General features: G+C 32.1%; 1 protein-coding gene across 1 annotated transcript; it reads left to right on the top strand.

The window, feature by feature from the left end:
• The first annotated feature begins 6,173 nt into the window (after positions 1-6,173).
• On the top strand, positions 6,174-10,600 carry LOC141668485 (uncharacterized). The gene is made up of 3 exons (XM_074475377.1): positions 6,174-6,307; positions 6,415-6,894; positions 10,175-10,600. Exons 2-3 carry the CDS (start codon positions 6,421-6,423, stop codon positions 10,247-10,249), a joined length of 549 nt encoding a protein of 182 aa, XP_074331478.1. The 5' UTR covers positions 6,174-6,307; positions 6,415-6,420; the 3' UTR covers positions 10,250-10,600.
• The last annotated feature ends 3,088 nt before the right edge of the window (positions 10,601-13,688 follow it).

Raw genomic sequence — 13,688 nt, 5'->3', positions numbered from 1 at the left:
TTTTCCTTTTTTGCTCATTTCATCGCCGCCTCCATATTTCTCTCTCAATCAAAATTAGGGTTTTGCGAGTCAACCATAACTCTCAGATTCCATGGCTCAAGAAGGCTCAAATTAGTTCATCAAATGGTTAATTGGTTCACAGGTTTGTTAATCTTTCTTAGAAAATTAGATTATTCCCCTCTCTCTCCCCGTCTCTCCATATCTCTTCTTTCTTAATCTCTATATATTTCTTTGTCTCTCTCACTATTATAATATGTATATATAAAATTATATTCTTGAGTATGTAAACCCTAATTTTGGGGTTTATATTTGGGGCTTTTCTTTAATTTTGAAGGTTTGTATGTTGCTTTCTATCAGTCTTGGTTCTTTACGGATTATTACCTTGTTTTTTTAATGTTATCTATGTTTTGATTGTTTTTTTTTTGCATCTGAGATGGGTTTCTGTGTTCTTTAGATGGCTATTATATACTTATTTGAGATTTAGTTACGTTACACCTTACAAATATATCTTCAGAATGTCATCGTATCCTAACAAAAAAGCATTACAAATATACATATTGTGTATTTATATAGTTTTAAATCATTTTTTTGATTTGTCGTACTAGCTCTAATACTCTAATAATTTAATTCTTGTTTATTTTGCTGGTGGTTTGGGGTGGTCCAAATTCAAGGAAGGGTAATGAGAATAACGGTAACAAAGGTACGAATGTTATGACTAGTAGAGGAGTTGGTGGAGCTCGCACAGGTAGTGATGAAAAAAGCTTTGTGAAAGGGACTCGCAAGGATGCAGAAAGCAGCCGTAAGATTGTATTTGAGAGGAAAATGTGAACCTGTTGTGAAGGGGACTACCATAGGAAGCCACCAAAAAATGGAAGAACAACAGTTTATTTTCTTAGGAAAGGAAAAGGGTAATAGAAGTATTCTAATCTTGCAATATATTTCATAGAATTTAATATTTTGGAGTAATTATATTTGCTCTTTTTGCAATTTCTTTGCTTTTATACCAAGTCAAGCAAGATAAATTAAGTATTGTTATTCCCTAACAATCTAACAACATAATTACGGAAGGGAGGTTAAATGAAATTCTGGTTTATTTTGGAAATTTAAAAATCTTTTAAACATATATATAACTGTGAATGAATATACAGTAGTGCGGATTAAAAGAATTCAAGTATTCAAACACAAAGTAAATAAACAAGACTGTTTAAAAACTTTCTGGTGGATTGAATTTTCCACGAGATATATATATATATATATATATATATTAGAGAACTTTGTGATGCAAGAATGCATACAGCTACTTACAAGTGTTTTTCAAAGACGAACAGAGAGAATTCCTAACATATGTAGCTTTATCTATTTTTCTATTCAACTCCTATTATTCACACACCTAAACACTTGCTACTCTTGGTTTATATACTACCAAGTTACATATGAATAAGATAAACAGTAAAAACAAGAATCTAGGTCTATTCATATGTTGCTTCATTTCTCTATTCAACATCTTTGAATATCTTCAGTTACGCATGGAAATGGAAATGCTTCTTTGTTCTCTAAAACCTGCAAATAGGATGCCACATTCCTTTTGTACACAATCAACCCATGTGACTGTCAAGTTTCTTTCAACTGTTATTTGAATTTGTTATCTGTCGAGACTTCAGTATTATCTGTCGATACTTGACTTGAGTTATCCATTGTTTCTCTAATGGATTATCCGTTGAAAGCATCTTGAGTCAACCGTCGAGGCTTTGCAGTTTATCCGTTGAGAGTGTTTCCTTAGAAATTGATACTCTTTCACTTATGCAAAATTACAAGGCATTTTTTATTATAAGTAGCCAACCTATTTTGCATATCTTGCTAGTTGTCAATATGACTTAGAATTTCCAACAACTTCTGAACCTTTAAGTAATTACAGTATACAAAAATGTGCTACAAAAACTTATTGAAATATAAGCTACTCTATCAACAGATGAACAAGAGTGGTTATCCGTTGATAGTTACAAAATCATTTAGCTTATCTACTTAGAGTGTTTTGATAAGTTATTATCAAGCCTACAACATACCTAACAAGTATAATCAATCATGTGTATACATAATGTTTCAATCTTATCGAAGATTGTGATACATGGCATTTTACCTGTTTAGTTGGTGAAAGTCTAAGTAATTAGATAGATTCTTATTAGGAATTATATGTAATATTTTAAATTTAGCAGATGTGATTCTTTAATTTGATTCTTTCTTGGTTTATACACAATTCTTTATTTATAAATTCTCTCCTAGTTGTTGTTGTTTCATTCAAAAACTGTTGGTCCCATTCTATTTATCAATGCATCTGATGTTTGTCATCAGTTATACTCTGTGAGCTTTCGTGCAAGTTAGCTTAAGATTTTCAATCATCTGATTATGTTTTTATCAACTATTTATACAGTTTATTAGAATATCATACACATTTAATGTAATTAATCTAGTATATCTTCATTATGTTGTTACACATTGAAGGAGGCTAAATCCAAGAAAAATTTGTGTTACATTATTCACATGAAATGGGATAAATTTACGATATGGACAAAGGGAGCTTTACGTACAGCTTTTTACAACACTTGTATCAATAATTTCAAAGTAAGTATTTGCTTTTAATTAAAACTTAATTGTTCTATATATGCCTTGCACTGTATTCATATACTTTAAAAAATAAATGTTTTCAAATATATACAATTTTAAAATATCTATTGAGGTGATTTTACTTAATTTTGTATGATGTGTATCTGGGATTTTCCATGGTCTAGCGGCCAGGGTCTAGCTAGATGACCATGTATAAATTTAGTCCTTTGTTTTTGTTAATACAATGCAATTTTGCAGGATTATTATGCTTATCCTGAGCCTTATGAAGATGAAGACGGTGATCAGGTCGTCAGAGAGAATTTGAAGAGGAATTGGAAGTCTTATCTTAGTGCTGAAAGGAGCTGACTCTTGGAAAAGGTGTCTCATTTTCTGGAATCTGAATATGGTGAAGATGATATCGACATTAGGGATGAATGGTTTAGGCCTCACTACTTCTCCCCAATCGTCTGGAATTCTTTTGTCGATTATTGGAAGGAAGAAGACTTTAAAAAGAATTCGCTTAATGGCCAAAATTCCCGTAAAAAGGTGGAATTTATATCCCGCAGCAGGGCCAAATCATTTGAACAGAGACGTGAGGTATGATTTTCTCTTGTAAATATATTGAATAGTTTGCATTTTAATTTTTTATTTCCACATAAATGTTTCATAAAATCTTTTCATATGATAGGAAATTGATAAAGAAAGAGAGGAAGAAGGACCGTTGCCTATCTGTGATGATGAATTTATGAATATAGTGTACGACCCCACTCAACCAGCTGTGAAAGATCTGCAGGTTTGTTATATATCTATTTCATGAAATCAATTTATTTATTTCCTTTATTTTTTCAGTTTTAATCAAATTACTCATTGCATTCATCCTGAGCGGCCCTACAATGTCCCAGTGTTATTGATAAAACATTGCATTCATCCCATCTGGTCCCGGGATTTTATCCACTGACATATAAAACACTGCATTTTTAATTTTTATATTAGAAAACTCTCTTGCTAAGGATCTATTCATCTCTTCTGTTACCAACGGTTCTAGTGTTGTCTATAATAATGCTTTCAACGTAGAGGGTTATGTTATCATGATTTTGTTATAATTAACATATATTGGCAGCTTACAGTTATATACATTCAGTTCTTAATTTTATCATACAACAATTTTTACTTTAGACAAAGGTATCACATGAGATATGAGTGTTTTTACATCTTCAGAATTTATACTATGTTTACACTTCTTTCGTACTTAAGAGCATGACATATTTATTAGCCCTGCAAACATCAGGCCACTCCTTTTAACATCTTAACATTATAAGTGTTTGATAACAACTACTTATACCCCTAAACTTTTCTTTTTATTTAAAGTAGCATACAGTAACATGTAAACGAATTATTTCCCTTTAAAGTAGCATACAGTAATATCATAGATTCTTTATATCCTTTAAGGTAGCGTATATAACATGTATACAAACTTTTTAAATTTACCTTTTTAAAATAAGTTGCTTCCCTAGGTAATTGATCTACTTTCCTTACCCCTCATGGTAATTTGTTTTATTGAATAATCACAAGCTCGTAATTTATACTTCATTTCCCTTTATGTATCTCCATGCTTTAACTTTTTTGTTATTAGATCATACTTGGTAGTCACAGTGGGATTTTCATGATTTGACAATCCTTTCTGATAAAAAATTCTAATTATATTATTCTTTTGTAAGTTCTGTTACTCCTACCAACCTTCAGGAGAGCACTTAAAGCCAATTAGGATAGAATTCTAGTCACACCTTGCTTTTTACTATCAGACTTCTCAATTTAAGAAGTATTATCTTACTAAAATTATACCATTTCAATCTAACGTTTAATTTGATACTACTTGTGATAGGGTATAAACAACCCGGCTAGGGCCCAACCTGGATCTAAGGGGTACCAGACTTAATTGATGAACCAAGACCCCCCTCACCCAGCGCAATCGAGTGGAGAGACCCAGGCTCAGGGCCAACCTAGGACCTGGATCATCTCACAGCCAGGATCCAACCCGGGACCTGGATCACCTGCCTACCAGGGTCCAGCCCATGACCTGGATCACCTACCTACCAGGATCCAGACCATGACCTAGATCATCTGCCTACCTGGATCCGGACCAAGGCCAAGATCGCCATGAGGGGGGTCCCACCAAGCACATGCGCACTCCACAACCCGCCAAGGAAAGGTACGTGGGCACGTGACGATAACAACTATCAACAACCAATATATCAGACAAACACGGCGCGTGTCAGAAGGCCGTTAGGACACCCTTAAGGTTGTCCTCCCCTGGACACGTGTAGGCAATCCACCCAAGTCAGGCGTCCTCCTCCCCCAAGAACCAACGGACCTGATCTAGAGGTAACAATCTCTAAACCTTACCCTTGGGCTATATATACCCCCAAAGATGAAGGGTTTATGGGTTAGAAAAACATTCACACTTTTACACAATCACTCTCTCACACTCATATACACACACAACAACCTCTCTATTACAAACATACATCTTCATCTCCCCAAAACCGTATTCTTATTCTTACACCGGAGGCGCCGTGAGAGGCAAACCCCCCTTCCGGTGTTATTTTGCATATTTTACAGATACCCAATCATCAGTTACACTTCATTAACACCCAGAAGGTCCAGGCACAGCGTCGGACGAAGCCGCCCCGCTCACCGGAATTATCAACTTGAACTATAAAGTTTGTTGATAATACTTTGTTGATAAACTTAACTATTACCTTTAATGGTATTTACTCTATTTCTCTTAACTATTACCTTTAGTGGAGCATTGATTAATATTATTTATAATTATGTTAGTAAGTAAAAAATATCTTAAATAATTATAAGTAATAGGATATAATAACAGTAGTGTAACTATAGATATTTGGTATAATTTAGGCTGACTATTAGAGTGCTGATGACCTATAACTTATAGTTGGACAAAATATTTCAGTTGTGATTATATATTTGGGTTAAATATCAAAGTGGTCACTCAACTGAAGGCCGTATATCAGTTTCATCATCAAACTTAACGGGGTATCATTTGAATCACTAAAGTCATAATAAATATCAAACGGATACCTCATAAAAGGTGCTCGAGAATTAAAAATTATTTTTATGGAGTTCTATACATTTTTATTGAATCATATTTTAACCAAATGAAAATTTATGAATTTCTAGTGTTTTAGATGATATAATGAGATTTTTAAAAATTTATCTACTAATTATTTTTATTTAAATAAAAAAAATATCACTATAAAAATAAAAATAAATAGTAGATCAATTTTTAAAAATTTCACTATATTATCAAAAATACTATAATTTATACATTTTAATGTGGTTGTAATAGAATTCAAGAAAAATGTCTAGAATTTCATAAAAATAATTTTTTAATTTTCGAGCACATATTTTGAGTTACCCCGTTATATTTTGATAACAAAAGTGATATATAGGTTTGAGTTGAGTGGTCACTTTGATATTTAACCCTTATATATTTTCTGGTTCCTTTTTCTTGTTTGCGATAACCTTTGTGACATTATTTCTGGTTACCGCCAGGATATAATGACATGAATTATTTATAAATAATAACCAATTTGTTTACCCCTAGAGGAAGAATTATAAATTAACATCTTTTTAGTCTATCCTAATTGCGTGTTGCTCTGTTGTTTTCTGCTAGTATAGTGTGGTAAGGTTCATCTATTATATTAAGTTTAGTTATGTCTGCATGTTCTTTGTGATTCATTAATAGTAAGAACATAATTTAACTTTGTTGTGTGACTTCACATATTGCAGGAAAAAATGAAAAGGGTGCAAGCTCAATTGGCACCTAAGCTTGAGAATGATGAACCGACATCCCCTCGTACTCAAAGGGCACTTCAGCACCAGACAGATATTTTTGTGTTGGCGGAGGCAAGATTCCCAAGGAAGGGCAAGGTCAACCTTCATCAGCAAGACACCTTGGTAGAGCTTCTGGGAGCAAGGGATGCACTGCAGTTGATTAAAAAACAAAAAGTGAAAGAATCTCAATCTCTGGTGGATGTACTTAACAACATTTACTTGATGATGTCAGAAATCTTAAATGATGTGAGGCAGATGGTTTGTTCTTTACCTTCCCGTGAGGTGAAGCAATCGGTTCTCGACAAGGAGGTGCATAAATTAGCCACTGCTAGTCTTCCGGACCCGAGTCAGCAATCAATGCTCAACCACTATCTGCGGACTGCAAGCGGTTTGCTTGGTCATATCTTGAAGAACAATGACAAGATCATTGTAGAGGTACTTTTATATTAATTACTTGGGTTTTTTTATTTTTTGTGAATTCATGAATGTGGATTTCTTGAACTTCGCCTAATCGTTAGTATTTTTGTCGCCTCTCTGTTTTTGGATCTTTGTTAAACTGCTCAATGAAGGTCATGTGAAATTGTTAAATAATTTTTTTTCTGTAGTTACTAAATTATTGGAACCCTTATTAAAAAATTGACTTTTATGTTCTTTTGGGATATTATAAGTTGCATTTGCATTTTGCAACTATGTTTACTCCCTTTTTATGATAAATATGTGAAAAGGCTTATATATATTTGCATGTAATTTTCAATCATAATTTTGGAAGTTCTGGATTTGTTCAATCACATTCCAACACACTAATCTGTTGCATATTATCTCATTAGATTTGGGGCATAATTTTGCATTGACATGTCATCATAATTTTTTTTAATATAAACTACGGATGTATCAGACTCATGCTATTAGGAAGTATATATGCAAGGTACCTTGTTCTTAGATATTTTGTTTATTGTGTATTTTATCAGAATAAATGAATGGCGAAAATTGTGTGTCTATAATTTGAATATGCTTGTTATGTATGCAATTAGCCAATTACTTTTAGTTCCCTTTTTGTAAAGCAAAGCTGTGTAGCACTTTTGTTCAATTTATCCAGGCATGTAACTAATGATATTTTGACCTTCTAGCACTAATGATGGTATTAACACCATGACAATTGTGACGGGCTCAATCCCGGGATCAGTAGCTGACGTCATGATCAACAATAAACCGTAAGATAATACAATTAAAGTCATTATTACAACATAAACACAACCGTCTTTCTAAGATCTTTTCCAAGTTTAAGTATGATTTAGGTTACACAATTAATACGACCAACTTATTGCAAACAATTATGACACAACTAACTTAATACAACAACCCAACAGACCACATCTGGTCTGACACAACTACCTCAGAGGAGCCTGGTACGGAAGGAACTGGAAATCTGCCCTGGCTATGATGGAAAGGGGTCTCCTAGACATTCAGCAAAGAATATATACAAAACATTTTGCAAGGGTGAGCGTTCAATCGCTCAACAGTACCACTATATGAATAACAAGTAAAACAATTTACGATAAAACAGTTATAGGAACAGAATTCATAACTTGTTACAAAACAAGTAAAAACTGGATATCAACAACTAGCACGCTCTATACAACAATATCATTAGTCGTATGCTGTGTGTAAATACCAGAGTCCAATTTTAACATGCGATTTCATTTCCAAAACCACTGTTCCATTTCTAGAACCACAATTTCATCTGTTTCGTTAAGGGAACCACAAAACCAAAATCAAACATATATTAGATGTTATCTAGGGACGGCTGATCAAGTCTCTACACAAGTTATCTATGATAGCTGGCTGGGCTATCACACAAATTGTCTAGGAAAGCTGATCAGGCTTTCACACAAATCAACCTGATCCGTAGAGACTATCTAGGTCTCTGATTAACTATGCTGGACTAATCGGTGAAGATAGGATGCACAACCGAAATAGCCGCTTACGCAACGTTATCCAATATCTGATTCATTTTATCCAGTTTTCAAAATCACTTTTACATATCTCGTGTTAAAAACAATTCTATCACATCACATTATTCAAAATCTCTTTTCCATTTTAATCACATATTTGAGATAGGTACTTTCAGAAGTTACTTCTTCCAAAAACATATTTTAAACAACATTTTTCAATACAGGGGATACGTCACTTAAAACGTTTTTGTTCCTGTTCGAAAATAAAACAACGATTCATTTATATATAATGAACCATAAAAGTATGGTCAGGGGTACTTGCCTTGCAGAGCTTTATAACTATCACTGATTGACCTTTGACCGACTTGGACGTTTGGTATTTATCGCCTAATTATTAGACTATCCTGGATCCGACTTTAAAACTCGGGTCCTTCGCTTGGAACCTTGCTGAGATTGTCAACTGATCACTAAGCTATTTCTAGTCCGACGTCAACTTTCGGGTCTTCCGACTAGAACCTACAGAATCGAACTACCCTATGTTAGACAACCACTTGTATAGGTAGTACACGTGTTTAATCCTAGAAAACCAGACAGAAACGTGGCGGCCTCTCCCATTTTATACTGCTACGTATTAAGCAAAAAAAATAAATAAATAAAAATAGAACAAAAACACACAGATACAAACCCACCCCCATTTTAAGCATTTCGGATTCATCTTAATCTCTATACTCCCTCGATTTTCCCCTGTTCCTTTCAATTTTTCTCTCCCTCAACTCTTCCCCATCCTCCCCTGTTCACGGTAAGTTGCATCGCCTGGTTTATGTTTTTCCGGCCGCTATAAATTTTCGGCCGCCGTCGCTGTTCCCGGCTGTTGCTTTTATTTTTTCCTGTTGGATTGTGTACATACATATACACATGCGTATCTATATGTATGTTGTCCGGTTGTGTGGTTGTGGTGCTATCTGCGTTCTGTTGCCGCCCTGGTTTTCTCTTCACCGGCCGTGCGTGTGCGCGTGGCCATGGGTTTCGAAATTACCGAATTGCAGTTAATTCGTGATGAAAATTTTACGATATTTGCGAAATAGGAATTATTTTTATTGGTGAAATTTGTTTAGGACGCCCGAAATTAATGGGTACCACCGAATTTTACTGTCGTCGACGATCAGTCTCGGCGAGTCGACAGTGGACCGTGATGAATTATTCTGAGTCCTAAAATTTTAAAATATTAATTTAGTTCGTTAAGTTATTTTCAGAACGAGAAATATTTGTTTGGTATTAAAAGATTGTATCGAGATTGGAATTATGTAATTGATTGGGATTTGGATATTGACGTCGATTATATTTCGAAGGGTAGTCCGATAAAAAAGGAGACGTTGCCCGATTTTCGGGAAATTAATTCCAAAAATCCGGGAACGTATCCTGTAAAATATCGGGAATATCATTCGAATGTATATAACTATATAACTATAAACATAAATATTTTACAATAATACATGCATGTCGTGATAAAATATATTGTAAATAGTATGCTAAAATTGGACTCTGGTATTTACACATAGCACACGACTGGTGATATTGTTGTACAGAGCATGCTAGTTGTTGATATCCAGTTTATACTTGTTTTTACTTATTTTGTAACATGTTATGAATTTTATTCCTATAACTGTTTTATCGTAATTTGTTTTACTTGTTATTCATATAGTGGTACTGTTGAGCGATTGATCGCTCACCCTTACAAAATGTTTTGTATATATTCTTTGCAGATGTCTAGAAGACCCCTTTCCATCGTAGTCAGGGCAGATTTCCAGTTTCTTCCGCACCAGGCTCCTCTGAGGTAGTTTTGTCAGACCAGATGTGGTCTGTTGAGTTGGTTAATACTTAAACCTGGAAAAGATCTTGGAAAGGGGGGTTATGTTTATGTTGTGATAATAATGACTCTAATTATATTATCTTTCGGTTTATTGTTGATCGTGACGTCAGCTCCTGACCCCGGGGTTGAGGCCATCACAACAATGCTAGCAGAATGGACATAACTCATGGGCTTTTGGTATTGTAAACCAAGTATTGGTTTTTAATTATGTTTGGTCAAGTGTTCTACTTTGTTATTTGTCAATGTATGTTTTCCTCGTATACAATTTTTCTTTTTGGGTTGTTAAATTTGACTATAACCAGTTGAATATAAGAGATTATTTTTGGATAAATATGGTCGAATTTAGTAAAAATGGTTGAATTTACTATTTGACCAATAGCAGACAAAATTACTTTTCATCTAAAATAGGTTGTACTATTCTTTCAACCAAAAGTGCTTGAATCAAAAGCGGCCACATACGGCTGAATTTGTTTAGGCGGGACATTTAAATTTTTTGAGGAATTTTAAATTTTTAAGCGGAATTTTCAAATTTAAAGTAAAAATTCAAATTTTTAAAAGAAAGGGGCAGTTCTAAATTCAACCGATTTCAGTCAAATTTATTCGGCCATTTTTAGCCGGTTGAATTTATTCGGTCATATTTAGTAGGTCAAATTTAGTTAAAATAACCGATTTCATAAATTCGACTCGCTAAAAAATGACCGCGTGAAAATCGATCGAATTTAGCCACTTTTCTTGTAGTGCTTGCATTGGACTTGCTCTAAGTAGATCGGTTGAAAATTATTAACGGCGTACTTTTTTCCAACTTATTTTAGTTTTTCCCCTTTTTATTAATTTTAATTTCTACCATATATCTTTTAAGTAATTTTCAAAAAATTAATGAATTAAAATAATTATATTTAATAATTACTTATTTAAATTTAACTTAGTAAATATGTTGCTGACTTAAAAGTAAATTTATACAAACACTTATATAATTCATAAATATTTTTCTATTTATCACTTGTATTGTCATGTTGCAGTTACTAATTTTAAGTTATAAATAATTTATTTTAAGATTACCTAAGTCGGGACTTGGTAACAAAATTTTCTTGTACGGATATTAACTAGTTTCTTGTACGAGGTATCTTACTCGCTATTTTTAAATATTGTTAAAAACAACACAAGTCTGAACTAGAAGAAAATAATGTGGGATTTTATTATTCTATTTCGGAATAAATTTCATGTCAACTTCATTTGTAATTATTAATATGTTTAAGTGATAATTAATATTCTGCTATAAGTAATCTTTAATCTGTATTAGGTTCATAAAAGCTAAATATAAAACCACATAGAAAATAACATAAATTTTATTCAAATTAAAATTCTAACAATAAGCATAAAATTTTCATAAAGCAGAATAGTATGTAGCATAAAATAATTATATGTGAATTTCATTATTACAGAAATAGATATAGAAAACTATATACTGAATTTTGTGCTAGTTTATATTAACATTTTGATTAAAAAAATTAGATATAAGATTTCACCTTTGATGTAATTTCTATTATCTTAATTATTACTCTTAAATTTTGTGATTCTAATACGTACTATAAATATTTTTACTATATCCATCTATAGTATTATTATATTCTTATATATATAATAAGAGGACATTACTTATTATCCAAAATTTTGGTCACGTACTGTTGATCTGATATAAATAAAAATAAATGGCTAAGATTATATTTTATTAGACAAAGTGTATTCTTAATACAATCATAAATATAAAATAATTATATTATAATATTATTATTCAAACATCAATTACCATACAATGTTCTAATAGATGGAATATGATTATAAATTTAACAAATCATAAATATAAAAGTATTAAATTATTCTAATATTCAAACACCAAATTAATATAATACAATAATGTAACAATAAATACAATATGATTAAATATTCTACTATATATATGTAATAAGGATATTTTACTATATATATAATAATTTAATTTCTCATTCATATAATATTAACTAAAGTAATATAGACCTCAATATGAATTAAAATATAAATTTATAAAGTAAGTTGATTTTCATATCAACTGAAATATAAAATATAGTTCGATATAAATTAGAATTTAAATTGATAAATTAAGTTGACTTCAATTAGAATCAAAATTGAAGTAAGTTTTAGAAAATCATGTATGTGTAACACCCCCAACCCGGGGTCGGGGATCCAGATTTTCATGAGTTCCATTTCCATTGTTAATATTTAATCTTGAATCAACAACTAATTACTGCATACAAACCCCACAATTTACACACACACGCCACACGTTATAGTTTCAGAGATAAAACCGAAAATAATACAAGTAATATTATCCACAAATTATAAGTTATTACATCTCAAAAGTATTTCTGAATAAATTTACATGTTCTTTGCCATTATAACAATTCATAGATATACATAAGTCTATTATATCAAAAGTTGAAAACCTATCCTATTGGTATTTCCTACCTCAGCCACAGCGGCATCAACGCCTACAGGAAACTGTGGAATGTTTCCGGTCCATTCGCGAATTGGGAGTTTGGTCATGTTCATCTTGTCTAGTTGTTGTTGTGTGATGAATGAGTAAATCAAGGATGAGCAAAATAGCTCACCAAAATAACATGTATATTATGATTAATAATATATATGTGCATTCTCATAATATTTATGAAAGTTTTGTTCAAGCAAAAATGAACCAAGTTTGATATCTTAACGCGACGGAGTCGCAAAATATTCAATATATATGTATACTTTTAAAATATATATATAGTTTGTTCAATAGTGCAAAGTACCGTATCGATAACTTTCTGAAAGTCTTTTTATGCATAAGATAATCATTTAATAGATATAAGTTTAAAAGATGAAGTTGCAAAATACTTCAATATACTTATATCTTTCTCGAAAACTACTTAATGTAACGCCCCCTTTTTAAAATGAAAGGAGATATTATTATAATCCATAAACCTGCAAATAGAGCACTAATATATTTCTAAACAATGATTAAACAATCTGAAATCTCCAAAATAATATTAAATCTCCAAACAGTCTAAACTAATAATATAAATGTTGAATTCTATAAATAAATAATTAAGTCTAGATATTGATAAAGTCCGAAATCCTAATCAATAAATGGGGTAGCTCTCCATCACACAGTCTCAGACCCCCCCTAAGCACATGCTAGAAAAAGAATACGGCATGAGCCAAATGCCCAGTACGGATTTGGAATACAGTTTATAAAACAAGAGATCAGAAATAAATAATCAACAATTTATAATAAAACAACAATTTTAAAAGTAAGTAAGGTTGAAGCAACGAGGGGTTAGGACATTTCATACCGAGATCAGAACGGATACAAATACACATATCATAGGGTA

This window comes from Apium graveolens, chromosome 6, assembly GCF_009905375.1.
Source record: "Apium graveolens cultivar Ventura chromosome 6, ASM990537v1, whole genome shotgun sequence".
In the NCBI taxonomy this organism is placed as follows: Eukaryota; Viridiplantae; Streptophyta; class Magnoliopsida; order Apiales; family Apiaceae; genus Apium; species Apium graveolens.
The sequence above is the reverse complement of the archived record's forward strand: the minus strand, read 5'-3'. Positions and strand labels throughout refer to the sequence as shown.

Bases quoted from the DNA above. Each gene is read 5' to 3' on its own strand.
- LOC141668485 (XM_074475377.1), top strand. From the start codon at position 6,421: ATGAAAAGGGTGCAAGCTCAATTGGCACCTAAGCTTGAGAATGATGAA. The intron at 6,895-10,174 runs GTACTTTTATAT...TATTCTTTGCAG, and splicing joins ATGACAAGATCATTGTAGAG to ATGTCTAGAAGACCCCTTTC.